This window comes from Arvicanthis niloticus, chromosome 15 (assembly GCF_011762505.2).
Source record: "Arvicanthis niloticus isolate mArvNil1 chromosome 15, mArvNil1.pat.X, whole genome shotgun sequence".
Lineage (NCBI taxonomy): Eukaryota > Metazoa > Chordata > Mammalia > Rodentia > Muridae > Arvicanthis > Arvicanthis niloticus.
In genome coordinates, this window is record NC_047672.1 from 56549135 (window position 1) to 56574708 (window position 25574).

At 39.0% G+C, this 25574-nt stretch overlaps 1 protein-coding gene across 4 annotated transcripts in view; it reads left to right on the forward strand.

Annotated features, from left to right (window-relative positions):
• The first annotated feature begins 3828 nt into the window (after positions 1-3828).
• Positions 3829-25574, forward strand: part of Hepacam2 (HEPACAM family member 2) — a 36917-nt gene continuing 15171 nt past the window's right edge. Inside the window, exons 1-4 of one of the 4 annotated variants that reach the window (XM_034519575.2) lie at positions 3829-4018; positions 11504-11854; positions 16298-16582; positions 22646-22942. In XM_034519575.2, coding sequence (XP_034375466.1) covers positions 3940-4018; positions 11504-11854; positions 16298-16582; positions 22646-22942 — 1012 coding nt within the window. In that variant the 5' untranslated portion in view covers positions 3829-3939. Of the gene's footprint in view, positions 4019-11500; positions 11855-16297; positions 16583-22645; positions 22943-25574 lie in introns of all 4 variants that reach the window. The other 3 variants (XM_034519576.2, XM_076913064.1, XM_076913063.1) reach the window with 3 other exon arrangements.

Consider the following 25574-nt stretch of genomic DNA (forward strand, 5'->3'; position numbering starts at 1 on the left):
TTCCTTTCCCTGGACATGATGGGAAATGTAGTCTTCCGGCTGCAATTAAAGAAGAAGGCCAGCCTCAATACTACATTTCCCAAGAAGCAACGCTTCTTGGTCCAGAGTCACTACCTGGACGTGAAAGAGGGTTGGGCGAGACGAATACCTAAGACTTAAGTAGTCTGGCCGCTGAACTAAACAAACTCTGAGGCGTCTGTCCACTTTGACAAGACGCCCTCTAGGAGTGCAAGAGGAAGCACATCTGGGCTAGAAGGGGCGAGGAATGAGACTAAGAGACTGATCTCCATAAAGAGCACTTGGATAGGTGACCGAAGACATGGAATTTCCCAGTGGCTCTGGGTGTGCCCAGAGGAAACTGGGAGGCAGGACCCCTAAGATACTGATGGCAGCCGTAGGTTCTTCATCCTTGGCATTCCCTGTAAACAATCTAGTAAAATCAAAGGATTTCGTCTACTCCCACCTATCATTTTTCTACCTGCTTTAGCAAAGGCAAGTCGAGACAGATGTCAGTAATTATGAGAGCACATGTCACTTTAAGTCCTGGTCTTGTAATTAGTGGTATAAAGGAAAAAGTTACGGGGGAATTTTGCTGTTGGAAGCAGCAAACCCAGAGCTAATAATAATAGGTAACAATGAAAATTTACGAATTGGGAGAAACTTTGTTAATGGGTTCATGTGTATGACCTCATGCATGTATCTACATGAACATCTTTTCTTTGTTTTGTTGTTGTTGTTTTGTTTTTTTGTATCACGATTTTTTTTCATACAATATTTTCTGATCAGGTTCCCCTACCCCCAACTCATTCTAGATCTGTTCCCACCTCCTAATGTTCACGCACTTTCTTTTTTTCTCCTTCTAGAAAACAAAATGTGCAAACAAACAAGCAAAAAGATTAAAAAGGAAAGAAAGAAAACCACAAGAAACACACACCCACAAGCCCATGTGCATGAACATCTTTTGGAGTTACCATCATCTTTATGTTAAAAAGTGATGAAACCTGTGTGAAGAAGTTAAGATACTCACCTAAGATTGTCACAGAGGCATAAACTGATTGCTCAGATGCTTAACGATTCCCAGTATTATACTGAGAAGTGATTCTTAAGTCAGGACATCAGTGCCTTTTAACTACATTAGTTTGACGTTTATTATAAAATTAAAGCATAGGCCCTCTGGGAGGCAGCAGTTGCCAACTTGACTGTACAGAGGCTTGGACACTAGCACAGAAATCGCCTATGCAGTTGCCTCCTCTAGTGGCTGCCTCTTCCCATAGATGTACTTCTCTTCGGGATCAATGTAATTACAGAGTTACTACAATAACAAATGTTTTCCTTCCCCAGTTCATCTTAGATACAACCATTCATGTAGTCTTGAGGACTTCACCATCTCTCCCCCCATTGTCCTCCTAGTGTAAATAATTTTATGAAGGAGTCTGTATTAAAGACCACAGCTGCTTGAAATGCCTGTAATAGATGCTCACCGTGTAAAACAAAACCAGCCTAATAATTTATATGAACAGTAAGCCATGTGTGATTGACAAGATCAGAAAGCTGTCTTGCCCTAATCCTCTAACCCCCACACACTCCCAGTGACTCCTTATGTTCTTATTAATTCAACCATCACGGACTCAAATGGTTTTAGTGTACTCATTTTTAATGCAATATAATATAACTAAGGTAGGTAAACAGTGAGGATATAGGACTTTTTTTTTACAGAAACAGCTGGTAGATTATCAACTGTGCTATGAGATACTGTGTTAAGATAACACAACCCCACCTCCCAGCCCCAGACAGGATCTCATTATACAGCCCAGACTGGCTTCAAACTCAAGAGATCTACCTGCCACTGCCTCTGAGTGATACCATATTTCTGGAAGAATTACCCTTTTCTGAGAAAACCCTTTGGAATTTTTTTTTTTTTTTTTTTTTTTTTTTTAGGAATTCTGTCAGTTTGGGAGCTCTTGAAGTTAAATTTGCCTGTATGATTTTGATATAAAGCTGAATTCACAAATACTCTCACAAACAGTTATTTACCAACATACCACTAGAGGGCGCTGGGTCAAGGTGTACAGTTCTAGTATAAACCACACATGTAATGCAAAATTTTTAATACATATAATGACAGGGAAAAGAGCACAAGAATGGATGATGCTTGTATTTAAGTCCTTATTAGGACACCTACTATTTCTTCCTGTCACAAAAATGCACATTTTAATATAAAATGAGGAAAATACTGGAATATTTATAAGTCCTTTAAATGCTATGTATCTGATACTAGGGACACGCCTCTGTATTGTCTTTGTTTCTCACATCTTGTCAAGGATCCTGAAACCCTCACAATGGGCCATTTTTTTGGTTTAAGAACAATATGAAGGATGATCTTATTTAATAGGAACAGCTTGTATTAAGACCGATCTAAATGGTATCTGTTTAATCCTATGGAATTTTTTTTTCCCAATTGGATGTTGTGCAGTCTGATATGGAAATTTTTTGCGCACTTCTTAAGGAATGACTAAGGAGCAGACAACTTAGGCTAAAGTGCACAGGGGTTTATTTCTAGGGAAACATGTTAAAAATGAGAATTACGCTGGATACCAACTGTTAGTGACTAAGATGGTTCGCTGTAGTCAAGGATCTGAGAAGGAAAGTATACATCTAAGCAAATAAATTGTAGTGAATGTGTGTGCAGGATTTAGAGGGTATGAAGAAACATGTAGTCACTCTGGGCTTGAGGATGCCCTTGATATATTTCTGAGGTATCTCCGGAGCATTGTAAAGCAACTGACCTGTATAAAGCACTCGGGTTTCCCAATAGTGCTGTCTTTGCCTTTAGACACATTCTTGACAAGTTGGGAACATTAATATAAAGAGTATTTCAAAGCGAGTTTCCAGAATAACAATGGTTCCCTTTCTTATTTTTAATAATATTTGAGTAACAGTCTTCATTTAAGCAGTTAAAATGAAAAGCTATACCTTCCTTCACCCCCCACACCCCAAGCACTGAATTTCTTCACTGGGACTTCCCTGTTAAAAAATAACTTGTGTTGAGACTTCTACGAGCTTCAAGTCCAATTTTTTTCTAGATATGTTCTATTTCGTGCAGAAAGCTCGGACCAGAGAAATAAAAGCTCACTCGGAACTCACCATATTAAACAAAGTCTCCAGACCACTGACTTCCACAGCAATGAAAAAGAGCTAGAAGATGTAGCCAGAACACAAAGGCAAGATTTTTATGGGTTAATGGTTCACTTCCTCTAAGCTTCAGATGAGAAAATATGGCCTCAGGTTTTATCTGTTGCTGTATGCTATACATTATCATTATGTAAAATGTATGCCTCAGTTCCACTTGCAAACATATCTGTGATTTGTTTTTTTAAGTGAGATGAATACATAGATCCAATAAAACTATCACAGCCATAGGTAATAGAAAATATAACACAAAAAATATTCTAATGCTCTGTTTTGGTTCTTTATCTTTACATGATAATTAGTAACTTTGTGAAGAAGAATGGCTACTTAGGAAATCAATCAAGTACTTCAATTTTCAGAGAAAGTATTTTTTTTTCAAATTTCAAAAGGATGGCATAATTTTTCATGATAGGAAAGCAGCCTGGGTTTTATTTATCATGAGGTCACCTAAAGAGAGTGTCTTCCTCCTTCTGATTATGAATAACTCAGGATAATTTATAAAGCTATACTGAAAAATTACTAAGAATCACTAAGAAACTATTCTGCAAGCCACAGCCCTGTGTTCTCACAAAGCATATAACAGGTGTTCCTACTGCCTGTGTCCTTTGTATACACATTCATTCTGTATTCAAATCACAGAAGCAAGAGGCAGGCTAGGGTCTGTTACCTCACTGCTAATTTCCCTAGCAAATAAACCAGCAGCTGCTGGTCCATGAACCAACTTGCCGCTGAGAACAGGGCGCCGTGTGCATGGGACAGGATGCTTTCATGGAGCTCCGTAGCAACATGGTTGGGACCTCTCTTTGCAAAATATACCTTCTTCTTATAGGTAAGGCCCTGCGGGAGCTGGCTTTTAGGTATTTGGGGTTTGGGTTGTGGGGTTTTGTTGGCTTTCTTTGTGGATTTTTTTTTTTTTTTTTTTGTAGTCATAAGGTAAATATTTGCTTAGGGCTGTAGATTTTTCAAGATAATTGAAGGACAGGTCAAAACCTTTTTTAAAATAACACACTGTTCCAGCAAAGAAACAGGAACATGTAAGAGAAATGAGCTTCAAGAAATGATTGCTTTTGTTTCCTTGGAGCAACAGCTATTGTCAATGGGACTCGCTAAGAAAGTTAAGGCAGCAGGAACGCTCCGAGTCTTTCCTTTTCCCAGGGCTTACCGATAGACTCAATAATCTTTCATGGTTAATGTTTTAATTGGCAAATGTTCTAATAGTGCATTAAATTAAAACACGAGATGAAATTCAAAACAATTCGTGGTAGTGGTTTTCTTTTAATGAAAGGTATTGCTTGAATTAAAAATAGCATACAAACTGTTGGTTCTTCTTTAATATAAATATCGAAAATGTGAAGTTGTAGCTAAGCTGATAAATGAGAGAAATGTGTTTCAAAGGATCAGTGCTCCAAAGCGCCTTTAGCCTTTCTCTTTGTCAATGCCTAGTCCTATTCTCTTCTTTACTATATCATACTTTTATCTCTTTCTCCTTTGTCGTAGAGTTTGCCTCCCTATGTCGTGACATGCTGTTATCCATCAATATTCTTGTCATCAAGAGTTTCCAGCCTTCCTCTCCTAGATCTTAAGAGTCGAGTCAGCTTCTTGTTTTGTTTACATTTATCTGATAGAAGTTTAAAAGGAGCTTTACTCTTTAAAGAATAACAGATATATTTAAAAAAACAATTTGAGCTTTGGACTTTAGGGGGTATTTAAAGTTTTACTTCACCAGTATATTTTGTTAGTTTTCATTATAAGCATAATAATTGTTCACAATTGTACGTGATGCATATAAATCTCACTGACATAAAACTGCCATCTGTCAATTTTTAAGGTGACTGTTTCACATAACTGTGGTCATCTCAAGGTCTATACTGTCACACTATCAAATTTAAACCTGTAACATGTTGTATGTTACCATAATTTAACATCATTTTTAGCTGCTAAGTGATATTCTCTCTCTCTCTCTCTCTCTCTCTCTCTCTCTCTCTCTCTCTTTCTCTCTCTCTCATTTTTAAACAGTGGGACTGCTAGTTTTTTACAGATAATGTTTCTGTAATTGGCCTTAAGAAGAATTCAGGAATGAATTCAGTTGAGAAATTTGACTAAAATAAAATTAATTGCAATATACTTGTGATTTCTTCCAACTTCAAAAATAAAGTTGTTATAAAGCAAGACCTTCCTCCTTACTGAAATTCCCTTTCTCTGGAGGTGGCAAGTCACGGGGGTCACGAGTAATATGAAAAAGCTCTTTTGCTTTTAAAATAATGAATTTTCTCTGTACCTTTAAAAGATCTTTAAAAATAGGCTCCTGTGTTTGGTTAAGAATAATCTATTCAAAATACAGACTTGTAAATTCTATTTTTTCTAATGATGCAAGAGTTTATTTCCAGTCAACAGTGGTCGTGTTATGTTTGCTAATACTGTGTGTGTGAATGGGGGAAATAAATACCAACTATTCTGAGCTGCCATAGAGGTCACTTTGTAAAACCTAATGTTTATATTCAATACAACCAAACTGCTTGCAGGAGTTCTTTGTTGATGGAACAGGGATAATTTTTACAGCATACTTCCAAGTTTTCCTTAACTTTATATTCTTTTCATGGGCACTGTTGTTATGTCTTAAGAAATCTCTAAAATGAAGTTATTGCTGTGTTTCTGTTTCCCAGTTTATGAATGGTATTTTCCGTGTCTCTCTGGGTTATTGTTAGTGCAGGCAGGAGATCTTAACAGCTTTCTTACACCCAGGAAGTACTGGTCAATCTAGTAAAAATCTAAAATTCTCATTTATGTGCAAATGTTCGGAATATCAAAAGAAAACTAAAATTCCATTATTATTTCTACCATTTCTTTCTGGAAGTATCTGCTCACACAGTGAGAAGCTGTAGAAAGCTTTACTTTTTTGTGTTTTTTTTTTAAATATTTATTTATTTTATATGAGTGTTCTGTCTCCACACACACCAGAGAAGAAAATCAGATCCTATTACAGATGGTTGTGAGCCACCATGTGGGTACTGGGGATTGAACTCAGGACCTCTGGAAGAGCAGTCAGTGCTCCTAACCACTGAGCCATCTCTCCAGCCCCTTGTGTGTGTTTTTTTTAATGCAACTAGAAAAGCACTTAAAGATTTTCAAATATCACAGCCTGTTTTTCTAAATTAGTAAACCACTGTACTTGGGTGTGTTACATCTATAGCAAGAAACACAGATCTAGAAGACCGTGTGCTTTAAAATGTGCAGGAAGCCTGTTACCTGTTTACTCTCTGAGCTTCACAACGGTTCATCGTATCAGTGGATCTAAACCTTTCCTAGAAGGAAGATTTTTTAGATGCTGATATAAGAAAACTCATTCCTTGCTGACACTTGTTACCTATAAATTGTCCCACAAAAATAATACAGGCACTGGTGAGTGATAGCCCACACCTTTAACCCCAGCAGTTGGAAAGCAGAGGCAAATAGATCTCTGTGATATCTAGACCAATCTGTTCTACATACCAACCAGGATACCATGGTGACAGCCTGTCTCTAATGACAAAATAATATTCATATTTATTAATAATTATGATATAATTATATGCCATAAATAATTAATAATAATGACATAGACAATCTCCAGGAAAACTACTATGTAATAGAGAGATATGCTATATCTCTCACTGTGGAGTGCATTTAAAAAAAAAAAGCCCATAACATATTTGGTGAAGAATTTTTTATTTTATATCAAAGCACTGAATACATTCAGAAATATCTTTGGCAGTATATTATTTAATGCATTAATCTATGGTTCATTCTCTTAAATAGCCCAATGAGTTAGTTTCCTTATTTATGTGGTGAGTGTAAATGTCATATAAATGCTGGTCCTTTCATTCAGTGTGGTGATGCACACCTCTGACTCCTGCATTCAGGATCCCAAGAAAGGAGAACCCTACACTCCAGACAAGAAAAAGCACTTTTGTGAGATCTACTTAGCAACTTGTGTCTCAAGATAATTTTTTTCTACTAACACAGTTTATTTATTTTCTAGGAGGAAAGGGCAAAGATCTCTTCCTCCCAAGGGCTTGGATTAAAGTTGTGTGTCACCATACCAGATCTACTAACTTTATTTCTCTCCAGACTGCAGTATTTGTGTCATATTTGGTGTCTTGTGAAACAAAATTTTCTCCTCATAACCTACTCAGAGTCTCTGAATCACCCTGCTCATAGTTGAGAGCCCACATGGGAATCAAGATTCAAAAGTCAGGAACGTTTCCATTCTAGTGAGTGTTACCCCATAGTAATGCGTTGCCTAACAACCATTTCCAGCATATTAATGAAACTCCAACCAATCTTTTCCAGTGACAATTACATAGATTAAATTATAGAAAAACAGAAGAGCAAGAACCTCTTTAGCAAGTTTTCCAAATGGAAAAAAAAAAACTGATTGGCCAAAATGATATTGAACCCCACCTCAGTCTAGCAGGGACTCCTAGGATATGCTGGGGAATGTCTTAAACGCACCAGTAAGTCACTGACAAAGCTGCTCCTTGCCAGAGGAAACCACCTCATTTTATATCAGCAGCCATGCGGCTCTTCCCAAAGCATTCTCAAGGCCAAGATGTAATTCCCACCATACCCCCTTGATTGCTTAGTAACAAGTGCAGAATTTGTTAGCACACATCCAGGGACTGACAACTTAATATGTGGCCCAAATACTGAGACTCGCTATTTCAAAGTCTTTGAACCCTCCCTTTTGAAATGTAAGTAGTGGCTACTCTGATAAAAGTACCTCAGGGCATCAAGCGCCTGAACAATTAGTGATCCGAGAGACATTCTAGGCTTCAATCTAGTACTGCACTCTTCACACATAAGACAATGAGCAGAGACCTAAAATGCCCCGCCAACCCCAGACCACATTTACGGACTAAACACTGTTTTAAGACAAGTATGTGCCCTTTAGTAAGACTTCACATTTCCAGCTTTAGCAAAACACCAAATAAAATATTCTCTTTACAAGTTTAGAAAAATGCACGATCCTAACCGTGCTCATTTCAGGGCAATTTGCAAGGGATGAATCTAAGAATTACTGATGAACATAGTTTCTAAAGGAATCTGAGATCAGACATGAACCCTGACACTCTGCTAGTAGATATTTTCATACACAGTCAAGAAAAAAAAAAAGCAACCCACAGCTACATTGTGAAAGTTATGTTTTTCCTGCCTTAAGATAGAAACAATGCACTAAAACCTAGTTTTTACTTATTGCTTATCAAGAAACGCTGTATCTCTAATTTCAATTAAAGACACAGAGGTGCATTTTTATTTGTTCAGAAAGCACACCTCCAAAGAGGAACATGCTCCTGTTCCAGTTCCCATCCCAGAGCCCAGCCTTGTCCACTGTTGGAGTTTCTCTCTTCTCTCCACCTCTGCTTTTCCTGTCTTAGACATCACTAGTCTTAAGCCGTTTGTTTGCTCACTGTCTTTCTTATTCCTTCCTACAGGTCCCTCACAGAGTCCACTGCTCTTTTGCATCGAGTAACTCTACACTTTAGATATTCCAGTACCTATTACCCTCTCTTATTTTTAACCTCTCAAGTTAGGAGAACTCTAAATTTCAAGTTCTTGAACTTGTCCATACAGAAACAAATCATGTGCCTTGTAATACCTTTGACAGGGAAGTGAAACTGAAGTGAGTGTTTATCACAAGGACACGTAAAGGCCCGAGAGAGAGAGCATGACTGCACTGCCTGTCTAGCTTCCCACTATGGGGAGGGGGAGGGAGAGGGAGAGGGAGAGGGAGAGGGAGAGGGAGAGGGAGAGGGAGAGGGAGAGGGAGAGGGAGAGGGAGAGGGAGAGGGAGAGGGAGAGGGAGAGGGAGAGGGAGAGGGAGAGGGAGAGGGAGAGGGAGAGGGAGAGGGAGACGGGGGGGGGGGGAGAGAGAGAGAGAGAGAGAGAGAGAGAGAGAGAGAGAGAGAGAGAGAGAGAGAAAGAACTTACTGTTGGTAGAACTTGATTCCTCACGGGATAGGGGTAACATGCTTGAACTTCTCCCGGGAAATCACCATGAAAGACAGGCAGACCTTTGTGCCTTTTCCTTCTTCGTTCCAACCTGCCTCCCATAAGTTGATTTAGACAACGCTTAAAACCCCCACTTTTCCTGGAAACAATGAACTGAGAAAGCAGTTGAATAGGATGACCATTTGATGTGCATAGGAAGACTGAAATGAAAAATCCTTTGGGTTGGTCCGATTACCCTCTCCGCTCACTCAGCTTTGTTCCACCTGTGGCTATCACTCTTCTGCTCCATCTCTTCCGTTTCTGATGGAGTCTTCAGTGTTACAAACTTAATTCCATAGTCTACAGTCCTGCCAAGCCCCCACCCCACTTCTCTCATCTCCTTTACAAGGTTACTCAAAGCATCTATGCTTACCATTTTAACATTCTGGGCCATTCTTTTTAAAAATCATTTTAAAAATAAGTGTGTGTGTGTGTGTGTGTGTGTGTGTGTGTGTGTGTCTGTCTGTCTGTGTGCTACCTACAGTGTGAGAGTGAGTCAGAGGACACCATGAAGTGGGAGTTAGTTCTCTGCTTGTTCCATGTGAGTCTTGGGGATTGAACTCAGGTTTCGAGGCTTAGTGGCCAGGTACCTCTCTCTACTCATTGGTTTATCTCACTGGCCCTGTGCCATTTTTTTTCTCTTGGTGTTCAAAATAGTCTACATTTAAATTCCACACATTATCCTATTATTCCAAATGTTCTTCTGATGGTGATTTCATATCAATACCACCCACTTATAAAATGAAACGAAGAGCTTTCAGTTCGTGTTTTAAAAATATAGTATCCTGAAAGAACAGTTTTCATTGCAAATGGTAATATATTATATTATGACATCTACAGGACCCAGAGCTAAGAAGCAGCATGTGAACATAAGATACAGCCAGAGCAGTGAGTTCATGGGTCCAAACAACACAGGCCCTGCGTAAGACTGTACACGAGGAAGCACTCCAGGCCCCACTTCTCTCCAGGGCTCTAGCTGTATCTTAAACCAGCTTTAGTGTGTTTAATAATGAGAGCATGATCACTATATCCATTCAGCATTGCCTTCTGGATGTCTGATGAGCACCTCAAGATGAGTACACCCCTTGACTTTCGATTTCCTCACACCACAACCAAAACAGGTCGCTCTCTGTCGCAGCCCCATGATTTACTTCCTCGTTTCAGCTCTAGTATTCGAGATGACTTCAGTCAAGAACGTGAAGGGAGTCTGTATTCTTCATTGTAAGTGTGTATCCTGGCCTGCAGTGCAGTAGCCAATGTGTTCCTGTAGCACCAGCCTTTGCTCACATGGCTCAGCACACCCCTCCCCCATCTCTTGCACCATGACTCAGCACACCCCTCCCCCATCTCTTGCACCATGGCTCAGCACACCCCTCCCCCATCTCTTGCACCATGGCTCAGCATACCCCCATCTCTTGCCAGCTTTGTTTCGGTCACTCCCCAAGACACCTCAGCGTTCCTGCTTTTCTCTTTGTTCAGTCCATTCTCCTCCTAGCTAGTGTGAGATAAATAAATCATTAGAAAAGTCATGGCCCTCCTCTGATAGCAAACTCCAGTTCCATTTTCATTGTACATAGAGTAAAACTGCCCAAGAGTCCTGTGGATTTAAAGTCCTGCCCTGTGTCCTGGCTATCAATAGCTTCGTATAGCTCTGTGCTTCTCCTCCTCTGTTCTGTCACATCTGATCCAGCTCCTTGCTGTTCCTCAAGCACCAATCAGAGTCCTTTGTGGTCAAGGCTGGTTTTAACTGAGTATATAGTTTCCTGTCACTTTTACTAGGTTACTTGTAATTAGTATGACTTTGACTACAGAAGAGGTAACTTCCAAAAATGGAATATTAAGCTATTTCAGAAGGCTTTGCAGAAATTTCTTACAAAGAAATAATCCCTTAATATTTCAGGAACTGCATAGTTTCACCAGGATATGACATTGACATGATCTAAGTTCAAATGTGTTTAATGGTTCTGCTGGACTTTCGAGCTCATAATATTTCTCAGTTCTTCTTTTTCTGTTATTCTGTAATGATAGTAGATAATCATTTCTGCTTCTCCTTTTTGCCTTGCATTTAGAGAAGTCATGTAGAGTCAGTGGGTGGAGTCTTTCAAATGCAGAAGGTTTCAGAGACAAATATTTACCTCTACCTGTAACTGGTACTAGAATAAGTCAGTACTTAGAATCCTTTTTCTCTGAAAGGGATTACCATCTGACTGAGTTCTCTCTGCAACCAAACCTTTGTATTACGAGATGTGGCTTGGGACACTCACAGTTTTCTTTCTCTTTGTAGCAGGTTCTTGTCTGGGACTGAAGGTGACCGTGCCGTCACACACTGTGCATGGCATCAGGGGACAGGCCCTCTACCTCCCAGTGCACTATGGCTTCCACACTCCAGCATCTGACATCCAGATCATATGGCTGTTTGAAAGATCCCACACAATGCCCAAATACTTGCTAGGTTCGGTAAATAAGTCTGTGGTTCCCGACTTGGAATACCAGCACAAGTTCACCATGATGCCACCGAATGCATCTCTGCTCATCAATCCGCTGCAGTTCATGGATGAGGGTAATTACATCGTGAAGGTCAACATCCAAGGAAATGGAACTCTATCCGCAAGTCAGAAGATACAAGTCACGGTTGATGGTGAGTCCTCTGTTACAGTATATAGGAGGCTAGGTCGAAAAGCTCAGGATACCAAGCTTCTAGAGCTTTAAGGTCCTGGCTCTTGCAACTGTGAGTGAATTAGTTAATTCTCAAAGCCTCCATAATGTCATTACCTACCTTGTAAGGCTTTCTGATATCTAATTATATATGTGTATACGGAAGGTGCCCAGTCCACAGCATCATATCTTCTTGCATAAAGTAAAACACTGTTTTCTTAGAACTTATATAAAGTTACAAAAGAGTAATATGAGGACATTTTTATTTTCTCACTTGTAGGCTATATCTTAGGAAGGACCCTATTTTTAATCATGTACAGATTTGTATTTGGTACAATATTTAAGGGAAGATGAGCCAAGGACTTTATGTAAGGACAATAGAAGTTTGTGGAATGTTCTCTGAGGGCAAGAGGAGTGAGCTAACTTCCAGGAACTTGTTTTTTTTCTTATTAACATTTATAAGTGGCACACCTTGTATATACTATGCACTTCTTATTTTTCTGTATTCTTTATTTGACAATATATTTATTTTAGTAAATATTACATTGATTCTATTACTTCCTCAGGCCAAGGCTTTGCATACGCCACTGATCATTTTGCCTTCACATTCTGCTGGAAAACCTCATTGGCTGACCTTAGAAATATACTCCAGCTGCTCTCACCTGCCCTTTACCACAGTCTTGCTCACACCTCTAACTAAACTAAACTGCTATTATAGCTTCCTCTCCAGGTTCTCTGCTCCTGCATCCTCCAGCAAACATCTGTCGTAGCTTCTTAGCTCACTCAAAATGGGAGTCAAACTGCCAGCAATAACATGGAAAGGCCCAGCATACCCAGAACCTATTTGATCCACTCTTCGCCTCTGTCCACTATATGCTGCCCGGACCACACTGGCTCCTTGCTTTCCTCGAACAGGACAAATGAACTCATAACTCGGGGCCTTTGTTCTCACTCTTCACTCTATCTGGACAAATATCCCAATTATCATTCCCTTTATTTCTTTTAAGCACCATCTCAATTGTCGTATCTGTGAAGTCTTCCCTGGGTACTCTACAGTGCATATAAAAATATCACCTTAGTCTCTCTCTCTCTCTCTCTCTCTCTCTCTCTCTCTCTCTCTCTCTCTCTCTCCCTCAAGCACACACACACACACACACACACACGCACACACACACTATTCACTCTTCAATTCTGCTTTTCTCTTTGTTCACTGAACTTGCCATCCCCTGCTAATAGTATCTCTATTTAACTTTTTTTTTTCTCTCTTCCATGACTGGAACATGAGGTTTCCGGAAGGAGAGACATTATCTGTGTTCTTGCTTCTTTCTTCTCCATGTCAGAACTATGCTGACCGGAGCAGACTCAGTAACCCCTCCCCCCATGGGGTAAGGAGGCAGGTGAGAGACAGAAGAGGCTGCATGGGACTAAGACAGGAGCTGGAGAGCCAATGCCTGCAAAACACTTGTGGGGCAAGTGAAGAAATACCTAACGGGAATTTTCATAAAGTTCTCCTGCAACACATTTTTATACAATTTATACTAGAACAGTCCTTATATGTGTATTGTAATTTTGGATTTGTTTAGGGAAACAAATCCCCCACCCCAAATGTAGTAAAGTCTTAACAGGCTTTAAAGATTTAAGCAAAAACCTCAAAAAGGAAATTTCAGGTCTTGGTTACACTGTTTCACCCAAGCGTATGATACGGATGACTATCCCTATGATTGGCTTTCCTCTTACAAGACTGTCACTTTGTTGCCTAGTTATCTCAGACCATATACATTCCCACAAGGAGATGGCAGGGATCTGTTCCTGATATGACCAATACACACAATTCACTTTGCTTTTTAAAAACATAATAACGTACACAAGCTGCTATTACAAACCCCTTGCTCTTGCCAAAGAAGACAAAGGATTGAATTAAATGAACAAACCAAGAGATGACATCCACCTCGAAAATGCCAGATGTCCTCAAATTACTCAGCTCCCCTCCAAGGCCAATTCAACCTCATTCTTTCTTGTCTTTCATTTGTTTCTAACTCCCCTGGGCTGGAGAGTTAGGTTGGTTCTTGCCCTGGTGCAGTTTCCATTGTTATAAAATGTAACTATAGCACAAGATAAATTTGCCTGAGAAGAAGCATCTTATTCAACTGGACGCTTGATGGGAAATCAAAGCTTAAAGTAGTGGATCCAATCATAGATTGCCTATGTGTTACCTTACCTCCCTGTGCTCTGTGAGCCTACCTAGACAGAGACTATCAAATATCTCTAGCTACAGAACGCAGGAAAAGAACACTGACAGGAGAAAAGGCCTCTTCTTCTTGGTCCATGAAGAATGCATAACTCTGAACAAGTAACTATTTTCCTAGGTCTTTTACCTATTTGTTTATTTATTTATGTGTGTGTGTGTATGTGTGTGTATGTATGTAAGTATGTAAGTATGTATATATGTATGTGTGTGCATGCATGTATGTGTGTATATGTGTGTATGTATGTATGTGTGTATGTATGTAGGTATGTGTGTGTATGTATGTAAGTATGTATGTGTGTATGTATGTATGTGTGTATGTGTGTGTATGTGTGTGTATGTATGTGTGTATGTATGTATGTATGTATATGTGTGTATGTATGTATGTATGTGTGTATGTATGTAGGTATGTATGTAGGTATGTGTGTGTATGTATGTAAGTATGTATGTGTGTATGTGTGTGTATGTATGTGTGTATGTATGTATGTGTGTATGTATGTAGGTATGTGTGTGTATGTATGTAAGTATGTATGTGTGTATGTATGTATGTGTGTGTAAGTGTGTGTATGTATGTGTGTATGTATGTATGTATATGTGTGTATGTATGTATGTGTGTATGTATGTAGGTATGTATGTAGGTATGTGTGTGTATGTATGTAAGTATGTATGTGTGTATATGTGTGTATGTATGTGTGTATGTATGTATGTATGTGTATGTAAGTATGTATGTATGTGTCTATATATGTAAGTATGTATGTGTGTATGTATGTATGTGTGTATGTATATATGTATGTATGTATGTGTATGTGTGTGTATGTATGTATGTATATATGTGTGTTCCTGTACATACTGCAGAGCACATGCAGCAGTCAGAAGGCAACTTGCTGGACTTGTTTCACTTTTTTCACCATGTGGGATCTGGAAATCAAACTCAGACTTGACAGCAGGTGCCGTTACCACTGAGCCATCTCACTGGCCCAGAAGGCACTATTTTCTCAAACAGAGTAAAGAACTCTGAGGATTGATAGTGAATGCATAAGTAATTACCTCTCTCTCTCTCTCTCTCTCTCTCTCTCTCTCTCTCTCTCTCTCTCTCCTTTTTGAGACAAGGTATTTTTTGTTGTTTTGCGTTCTGTGTGTGTGTGTGTGTGTGTGTGTGTGTGTGTGTGTGTGTGCGCGCGCGCGCGTGCGCGCGGTGCATGCGTGCGTGTAGCCCTGGTTGTCCTAGAATTAGCTTTGTAGACCAGGCTGATCTCAAACTCACAGAGATCCACCTGTGCTGGGATTAAAGTGCAAGCATGTGCTATCATTGCTCAGCTGTAATTACCAATCTTATCCATGTACCCAGAGCTAAAAGTCAGTGAAGAAACACTTGTGTTCTTTTATGTTTATCCATTTGCCTACTGCATGCCACATTAATAAAGTGAGTTTCTCATTTCTTGACTTTCTAATGGGAATTTGTATTGTATTTGTCCTTTATATTTCAATTAAAAAAAAATCCCAAAATGTCACATCTTGCTGTCAAATAGACTCAAATGTTGGTTGAAATGTAGACTTCGGTTTGTCAAAGAAATTGTACACAAGCCACTCTCTAAAAATGTTGCTACACATTTTCAAAAGTATACTATACATAAACTATATGATTTAATTTTCAGAGGGTGGATGAAAATTTGAACTTGCCACATCTCTTCTTGCTAACTGGTTTTGGTATATGTTACAAGTCAAGAACGGGAAGTTGCTGTATTCATTTTGCCTGTGAGTGTAGCTTTATGGTAGATAAGCATTTGCCTAATATGCATTAGCTCTTAGGTTCAGAGAGAGGGGAAGAGAAAGATGGGGAGAGCTTTGATGTTAGAGAAAGTATGATGAATAGAAAAGTGGGATTCTGGGATTTCAACCACTAACTATGCTATATAAAATGTACGTTAATTGGCAATACTTGAAGAATAAGTTTTAGAATTTGGTTAGTTCTAATGCATAAATATATTTCATATTTTACCATTTAAATTTTTCTGTGACCTTTTTGTAGCCTCTTTAACTGTTACCCAAACCGTCTACATTTATAAAATATTAAAATGTCAGAATCATTTCCCCAGGACTCAATATTGGAAAAGCTTCTCAGAGTTTTACTATAGCTCTATAGATGGAAAAAAATCATTTCTATGTCTCTTGATATTGCAGATCCTGTCACGAAGCCAACGGTTCAGTCCCATCCTGTTTCTGGGGCTGTGGAGTATGTGGGCAACATTACCTTGACCTGCCGAGTAGAAGGAGGTACCAGGCTGGTTTACCAGTGGCGAAAAAATGGGAAGCCCGTTTGCATCAACTCCAGCCACTCCTTTTCTCCCCAAAACAACACCCTTTGGATTGTTCCAGTGACAAAGGAGGACATTGGAAACTACACCTGCCTCGTGTCAAACCCTGTCAGCGAGATGGAAAGTGATATAATTATGCCCACCATATATTGTAAGTAACTTGTTTTCATTTTCCCTTATGTCCATGTTGATGGAAAGTTCTCACAGGCATAGGACTTGCTTTACTCATATTACCTAGGCCAGTGGTTCACAGCCTGTGGTTTGCAACCCGACCCTTCCTAAGACCGTTGGAAAACACAGGTATTTACATTATGATTCCCAACAGTAGCAAAATTACAGTTATGAAGTAGTAATAAAAATAATTTTATGGTTGGGATTTACAACATAAGGAACTGTATTAAAGGGTCACCACATTAGGAAAGTTGAGAACCATTGACCTAGGCATTGTCTGGTCGAGAAATATATCTACTCACACAACCTAATGATTGAAGTGACACAACCCTATTTTTTTGAAATCAAGTTGGAAGTGAAATTTGTGATTCTGACCATTGCGTGATCTCATGTGTAGCGGGATTCTCAATCCTGAGAATCCAGTACCACACAGAGGTGCTGAGTCATCCATTTCCCAGAAGGAAGTGGAACAAGGACCCTGGAGTAGGATGTGCTCTTCACAGACTGCGTGGGAAAGGAGCACTCCTGGGTTATGTGTGGGAATATGCCCCGAAGAACAGATGTTCCCTGTTTTCCCTCCATCTCTTCTACACTTGATCTTAGCAAAAGGCCATAAAGTGATTTTCCCTGCCATTTCAGAGTGAAGGGTCAGTAAGCATCCCAGCCAGAGCAATCTTAAGTGTCTCCCCACAGATCATAGTTAATTTCTGAATTCTCATTCTCTTCAGTCACCTTTCATTGTTGACACTGACTCTCGTGAATGAATAAAATGTATCACACTCTTCAGTTGCCATCATGATGGACTCAATCTCCAAGCAAGCCCCGTGCTTTTCTGTATTCTAGTATTTTCTGGTCATTACAGAGCCATGACAGTACCTCTAATATGTTTAGTTTTATTTATGTATTTATGCATTTACTTAGAGTGCTCATGTACTTGCTGTGTGTGTGTGTTGCTAAATGAGTTATTATGACATGAATGGAAACTTCAGTTCAAATACAAGTAGCACAAACTTAAGTAAGTGAATTATGTAAACACAGTGAAAAGAAAACATGAACAGACGCACTGAATCAAAAGAAAGACATGCCACCAGGACTTTCTTGGTATGGCAATTGACTATCAAATGACTTGGAAACACAACCTAGACTCATTAGTAGTTTTTCTTGCAATCACGACTTCAGCCCTGTTTTATTACCTGTTTCTGTTTTGCTTCATTTTTTTGGTTTGGGGTAACAAGGTTTAAATAGCATGCTGGTCTTCTATTGATGTGGCATCAAGGTGTTTGCAGTAGTCTCTTTTTGTGTGCAATGGGAATATTTTGTTTGTCTGAAGCTATTCGCCAGTGCTCCATTTCTATGTAATTACTCTCCCTTTTTCCCCAATATTATCTCCTACTGAAAGACCCATCTGTCCTGGCCTGTTCCCATCTCCTCTGTGCAAAGACAGCATCTTTTACATGTCTGCCTCTCATCCTCACTGAGTTAGGTCTTCCTAAACTCTCTACTCATAAGTACCAGTACAACAAACTTTCCGAGGAACTCCACATTTCTTAAGCACCTTTAATTTTATAGGGCAACATTTGACACAGTTAGAAACCCAGTTTAACATGACTAAAATGGAACAGATTATTTTGTTCATATCATGCTTCAGATGATATGTCTCCATGGCTTTGTGGTCAGGCAAAATCAACAAGAGAGTGACTGTCATATTTTAATATTCTCCCATATATATCCACATCAATGATTTAAAATTCCACCATGTATAAGCCAGTTTGTTTTCATTGTTTCCATGACATTGTCTTCATGCAAATTATCTTTTATTATTAGAAATGTCTTAACAAAAATCTGTCAAGATCAATTATATATTCATTGGGTTATGACATCATAATCTGGTATTATGCTTGAAAGCATACAATGCCAAGTTAAAAAGTCAGCAAAGGCTACTTACGGTTTACAAAATGTAAATGCCTGCTAGCTCCAACTGTAAATAATAACCCAATAACCACTACATCTTTTGTGAAAGACATGGCATGGCTGCAGGGACTTCTCTAAGCGATAAAAGCGAAAGGGAAAACAGGTCATTTACAGTAAATACTTCCCATCTGCTCCCTAGCAGGGTGGCAAGCAGCATCTGATGGAAACTTAGGTACAGTTCCACCCAGTCATAAATTGTTAAAGAGAACAGATGATATGTGATTTTACAAGTCATTTAGTAAACAGCCATCCCTGAGGGCAGAGTTCATTTTCATCGAGAGCGTTCTGCCAAAGGCTAGACGGTGAACCATACTCCAAAGCCAAATGGGATTATCCATCTACTTTTATCTGTACCAGAGGCGACTCTAGTTGAGCCACTCCGAATGTCTCCTGCAGGGCTGCCCATTCACTTGAATTATGTGCTCTACTCGACCTTAAAATGGAAGAATGTTAGGTTTGAAGTGCTGAAGCGCTGACCGGTGTAGAGAAAATAACATCATACTCCAGTCAGAAAGGAAAAGTGCATAAATTATGCACAGTGTAAGATGAAGTTGTGTACCTGTGTGTGTGTTTATGTGCGTAAGAGGAAGAAGCTGACACAGAGAGATACATAGACATAGACCCAGAGAGAGGGGCTGAGGGAGGAACAGGAGAAGTAGGAAAAAAAGGAGGTGGAAGAGAAGACTGGAAAACAGGGAGATGCAATTAGAGAAAGGCATGATTATACAGATGTTGGGTCTCTAGGAAAATTACAGAGAACTTTTCATTTCTGCGCTTCTCTAGTTTGTGATTTTCTGCAGCCAACATGCAATTTTTTTTGTTTTTTATAATCTGATAGAGTATAAATTTTCTAAAATCTTATCAGAAACATTGAACTCAACTGCCTCAAAGTGTTAGTGTCCAGGATCTGAAAGAAATGCTTGACAAGGAGGCTGCATAGAGCCATGTGAGAGTAACGCTGGGGAGCCAGACATGGCACACACAAGACACAGAGAAAAGACAATGCCAGCCATGAACGTCCACAAACAGTAAGTAGCAAAGTCAACAGACCTGTGAGGAGAGAAAGAAGCTACACAATCAGAGACTCTTCTTTCAACATATGTTTTATTTAAAACTAGTCATATTATTACATTATTGACCTTACTCACCAAGCTCTAAATTAGGACTTCCTCTATTGAGTCAACCCACTCTTCAAGATGAGAGAAATGGGAATATTCAAATAAATACATTGTAAGTTCCTATGTTGGTTCCAAAGGGGAGTTATGAAGAACATCAGGACACTCTGAAAAGCACCATAGTCGTTTATGTGTGAGGTCCACCATACAGCAATTTGTTTCTATAGTCGTGCTTTGTAACCGTGGAGTCCAGTGGGAAGATGGGGACCTAGACTGAAAGACCCAAATTTTATGATCACTTTCCTGTCCTTTTTCAAATGTGTGTTGCCCTGCTCTAAATGCCTCTAGAGTTTTAGGTTGTGCACACAAACTTAGATCTTCGGTGCTTCCAAGTCACACATCCTGTTTTTCATGCATTCCTCGTGTGTGAAGCAGACAGTGCCCCATGGCTAGATGTCTGGTATCTCAGCAATGCTGGCAACCTGAAGGAAAAAAGGCCCTTCTGCAGCATAGAGCAGAAGCAAGTCTCAGGAGCCATTTTCTCCAGCACCCCAATTTGCCCACAATACCTAGAACAGTATTGTACATAAGTACACCTTAATGCTGATTTTTTTTCTCAGCCACTAAAAGCAACTTTTCATCCCTGATATACTGCTCAGTCCTCGTCAGAGCTCAGAAAAAGAGGCCAAGCTTCATTGTCTGTAGCTCCTTGTCAGAGTGGCTTCTGAGACTGCATCATAGCCTGAAATGTCACAAGTCCTAGGTCACTCACAGAAAGGGCACCTAGGTTTCCTCGTCATCATCAATTACCTCCAGCTTCTGGTTGCTTTAAGTTTAAAGAGACAGCTAGCATGCTACATCTATGTATTTTATGTCAGCAGATCCAGATAAAGTCAAATGGAAAATATTCAAAAACTTGTACATGTACTGAACATACATGTTTTTTATATCATCATCTCCAGAGAACGAAGCATAAAAATACATTGCATTTGGTATAATAAGCAATCCCATGGATGTTTACAATTTACAGGGGCACTTATGTAAATAATACACATATACTGCACGATTCTCTGTAGGGGACTTTTGCATGTACAGTTTTGCTTATCTTGAGTGGGTCCTGGACCCAATTGCTCAGGACACAAGGACTAACTCAGCCAGCTTCTAGGCTTTCTTTCTGATAGTAGGTTCACTCATGTAAACAGTAATATAATTCTGTGGCAATGCTTCACATTTTCCCATGTTCTTAGAAAGGAAGCATGTTCTATAGTTAAATGTAATATAAAGTGGTGTCTCCAATTTCTGTGATGAGGCTTGTCTTCACACTGGCAGATGGATCAGGAAATGATGGTACCATGAAGAATCACTCTGCGGATAAACAGAAAGGATTTTGTAACAAAGAATTTTGTCAAAATTTCAAATAATTCTGTCATAATTTCAAATGCATAAATAATTTTGGCAGTCAGCTACCCTATATTTTTACATTAAAAGATGAAGAGGTCCAAAAAATTTAAGTGACTTCTAAAGAATAATTCACGATTGACAAAAATGTGTTACCCTAAAGTCTAGTTCCTTCATCACATGGTTACACATTTAGAAAGTTATTTTCAACTTTTAAAAACAAAATGAAAGCACTGAGTGTTTTATCCTGTTTGTAAATTCCTTGACAATGAAAATTGTTTGTCTTTCATGCACTAAATATATTATAATATTTATAATTACATTATTCTCTTTCTCTTGCATACCTCCAACCTCTCCCACGTACCTTCTTATCTCTCTCAAATTCATGCCCTCCCTTTTAAATTGTTGTCACAAATACACACACATTCCTAAATTATAAACACAACTTATTTTATACTTACAATCTCTCAAAAAAAAAAGAGATTGTTGATTAAATGGTTGTTTGGCTAATTACATAATTATGTAATGAGATAATAATTTATCGTTAATATAATACTGTTAGCCAATGATATTCTGAGATAGAAAGTTATGTAACATAAACCTTGTCACTTTACATGTCTCTGAATCTATACAGCTGTCTAATCGCTATGTAACTATAGGAAAACACATTTTAAGATATTATAATGAGAATAATAACACCTGTCTTATGAGTTGCTTTCAAGATCAAATGTAGGCTATATGTCTGATTACATAAGACTTCCTTCCCATGAGAAGTGTCTAATAAATGAAAAGTGAATTAGTCATGCCCAAATGAGTTAAACTAGAGGAGAAACATTGTATCTGGGAAATATTTTTAATATATTTTTCTTTTGTTCTCTGCAAGAAGCCATAGGGATTGCCTCGGGTGTGGAAATGTGGAAAATGGTCAAATAGCTATAGTCAAATAGCTTTTTGATTTTTCAATGGATATCTGTTAATGATAGGTGTGTGTGTGTGTGTGTGTGTGTGTGTATTCCAAAAGGAATCTGAGGCTTATAAGGACTTTTTTAATCTGTTAAAATATGAAACACCTTTACACGTATTGGCACAAATCTCTGTTCCTTCTGAAACTCTCGTCAATAAATATTTACATTGACCTGACATTGAGAAGAAAAACAGGCACTTCTCAAAGTATGGTTGCTAAGAAGAAAATAGTACTTACATGTTGTAAAAATATTTTTAAGTGTAATTCCTATTCCAGAAAGACTGAGGTTGCCTAGCAACAGTGTGCATTTATCAGCAGGGCACTGAAAAGCTTAGTCCCACATTGAGGATGCAGTGCCTGTAAATCTGCAAACTAAGTTTTAGGCTCTAAGTATTACAAATATGTTCAATCAAGTAATTCCCACTTTGGGGGATCTCATCACTAGTCGGGGCTTTAAATAAGGGCTTATTTGCTCAAATCTACATGAAGACTTTTAAGGAAAGTAAGCTGAGACCAAGCTCTTTAAACCCTGAAACTGTGTTGTGACTGAGTGACACACACCCTCCATCTTTTTTTGTTTCTTTGTTTAATACAGATGGACCGTATGGACTTCAGGTTAATTCTGATAAGGGGCTGAAAGTGGGAGAAGTATTCACTGTTGACCTGGGAGAAGCTGTCCTCTTTGACTGTTCTGCTGATTCTTATCCCCCCAACACCTACTCCTGGATCCGAAGATCCGACAATACTACACACGTCATTAAGCATGGGCCTCGTTTAGAAGTTGCATCTGAGAAAGTGGCCCAGAAGACAGCTGACTACGTGTGCTGTGCTTACAACAACATCACAGGAAGACGTGATGAAACTCACTTCACCGTCATCATCACTTCCGTAGGTAAGTGTGCAAAAGGACAAGGCACACTAACCCGGATTGCCCAAATGCCTGTGGATAAGAGAACACAATTAATTGTGCTGTTCAAATGGTCTTTCTCCATGGTTAAGTAAGCCGTGGGTTTTCAGGCTCAAAGGATGAAAACTCAAAACAAAATGGAGAGAAATTCAAATGCCAACTGTGGGGAGCCATGAAGAAAGAGTAAATTACTTCTAAATGTTCGTTATTGCTTTCCTGATTTCAAGCAGGAGTATAGAAAGAACGAGGCTGATCACTTAAGGGTTTACATGTACTGTTAGGTTAGGAGAATGGCCATGCATGAGTTGATCTTCTCCATTTTCCCACTCACCCCTTGGTCTTCCCTGGTTCCCCTTTCTTTTTCACCCGGCATACTTGAAATGGACAGGAGCATTTATCGGGAGCCATATCAGCTTGGAAACAACTTTTCATGAGTCTATAAAATTCTTAATCTTCCAGAAGTTGCATCTTTAGAAATGCCATGACCCAAAAGCTTAAGGATCACAGCTTGTTAGGGACAGGCAGCAGACTCTCACCCCATGAGCTTCTGTGTGAGCATGGTTCTGATCCCTGGTCCGATTACCTGTTCACTGTTCCTCCTTCCCATAGACTCATGGAACACTGGCTATCCTACTTCCTTATCTTCAAAGCTCCATGGCTACACACCCAGCCTCCTCCTAGATGCCCCTGTCAGAAGTTGTAAAAGTGAGACATAGGTTAAGTGAGCAGACCCAAACTATTTTCCCTCTCCCCCAACAGCCATTCTGTCTGCATTCCCATGTTCTTTAAGTGAGTCTCCCCATTCTCTACCAGCCTAGCAGAAAACGACCACCTCAAACTCTTCCCTGTCTCTTACCCCCTGTGCTACACTCGGCCCTAAGTTCTGTCTACACTTCCAGCTCCCAAATCTCCTTTCTTCTGCTTTCTTTTTGTTTTCCTTTTTATCCCCTTTCCTCCTTCGCCTTTTTCTTTTTAAAATCTTCTGTTATTATTTCTTCTATTACTATCAGTAACTTTGTGTACAGAAAAAAGACAAACAGGATCCAACAGGAAAAAAATGCAGTTTGGATAGGAAACAATGATTTAGATGATGTATTGGTAGAGGAACAACTGTGCAAAACATTACAACCATGAGTCCACTGGCACCTTCTGTTCCATATCTTTATTCCTGGTGCCTAGAACAGGACATATAACATAAAGAAGCTCAGTACATTGTGTTCGATAAAGGAAGCAAGAATAAAATACCTGTCTACCTGTTTACATAGGATTTTTTTAATTCTTAGACTAAAACTTACCATTTACTGTTATTCAGTTATTTGCATTAAAATCACCTAGACCGTTTGCTTTTTAAAAATGCAGCTTCTCACTGTGGAGATGACTTAGCACTTAAGAGCACTGTCTGCTCTTCCAAAGGACCTATGTTCAATTCCCAGTGCCCATATGGCAGCTCACAACTGTCTGTACCTCCTGATCCAAGGGACCTGACATGCTCACACGGATACTCATGCAGGCAAAACACCAATGAACATAAAACAAAAAGAAAGAAAAAAAAGAAGAGAAAAGAAAAGAAAGCTGGGTGGTCATGGTGCACATCTTTAATCCCAGCATTTGGGAGGCAGAGATACACAGGTTTCTGTGAGTTCTAGGCCAGCCTTGTATATAGAGAAAGTTCTAGGACACCCAGGGCTACACAGAGAAACCCTGCCTTGACCCCACCCCCAAGGTAGTTTCTCAAATGGCTGAGGCAAGATGAATCCTCTGTCAGTTTCAAGACCGACATAGAACACATAGAATGACCTTGTCTAAAAATAAACAGATAAACAAATTGCTTGTTAAGACACCCTAGACTAACTAGATCAGGAGCTCCAGCTATGGCATTTAAAGTCAAATAACACTTAATACAAGTATGACAACTACTTGTCTAAGATTTTTCCCTCCAATTAATTTTTAATTCATTAAAAAGGTCTTAGAGAGTCAGAAAGAGTTATCAAAGTGTACAAAGCCTATAGGCTGATGAAGAAACATGTGTTCTCTTAGAACTCTGAGATTTAAGGTAACTGTATTTGTAAAAACCAAGTATATTAGGATTCATACACTCTCTTAATAAACATTTTTATTAGGATGATAATACTGCCTGGAGTATTGTTGTCCAGTAAAACTGAATACAAGGAAGAAGCTGTCAATATCATCACTTTCCAACATGGCAGCCACTAACTTTGCTTAGGTTTTCAGTGATCTAAACATGGCTATGCAACTGAACATTAAGGGTTTACTTTTGTTTCACCTTTATTCATTTGAATTTAAATCATACATAACTACATCTTTTTAGTGCCCAGTGTATTAGAGAATAAAGCTACAAAAGTCTTAGCTGAATTGTTCTCTCATTGGGGTAATAAAATATATTTTCCTTGTAGACCTTCCATAGAATGTATATTCAAAAACTAAAATTAGCACTCATTAATCTGTTACATGGCTCCTATTATGGGCCAAATGAGGGATAGGCACTGAAAATCAAACAACCCCTGATTTAAAAAAAAAAAAAAAAACCCTGTTTGAAATATAACATACATACAACTAAAAAATATCTTTTGTTTTATAATTTACTTCATTGTTATAG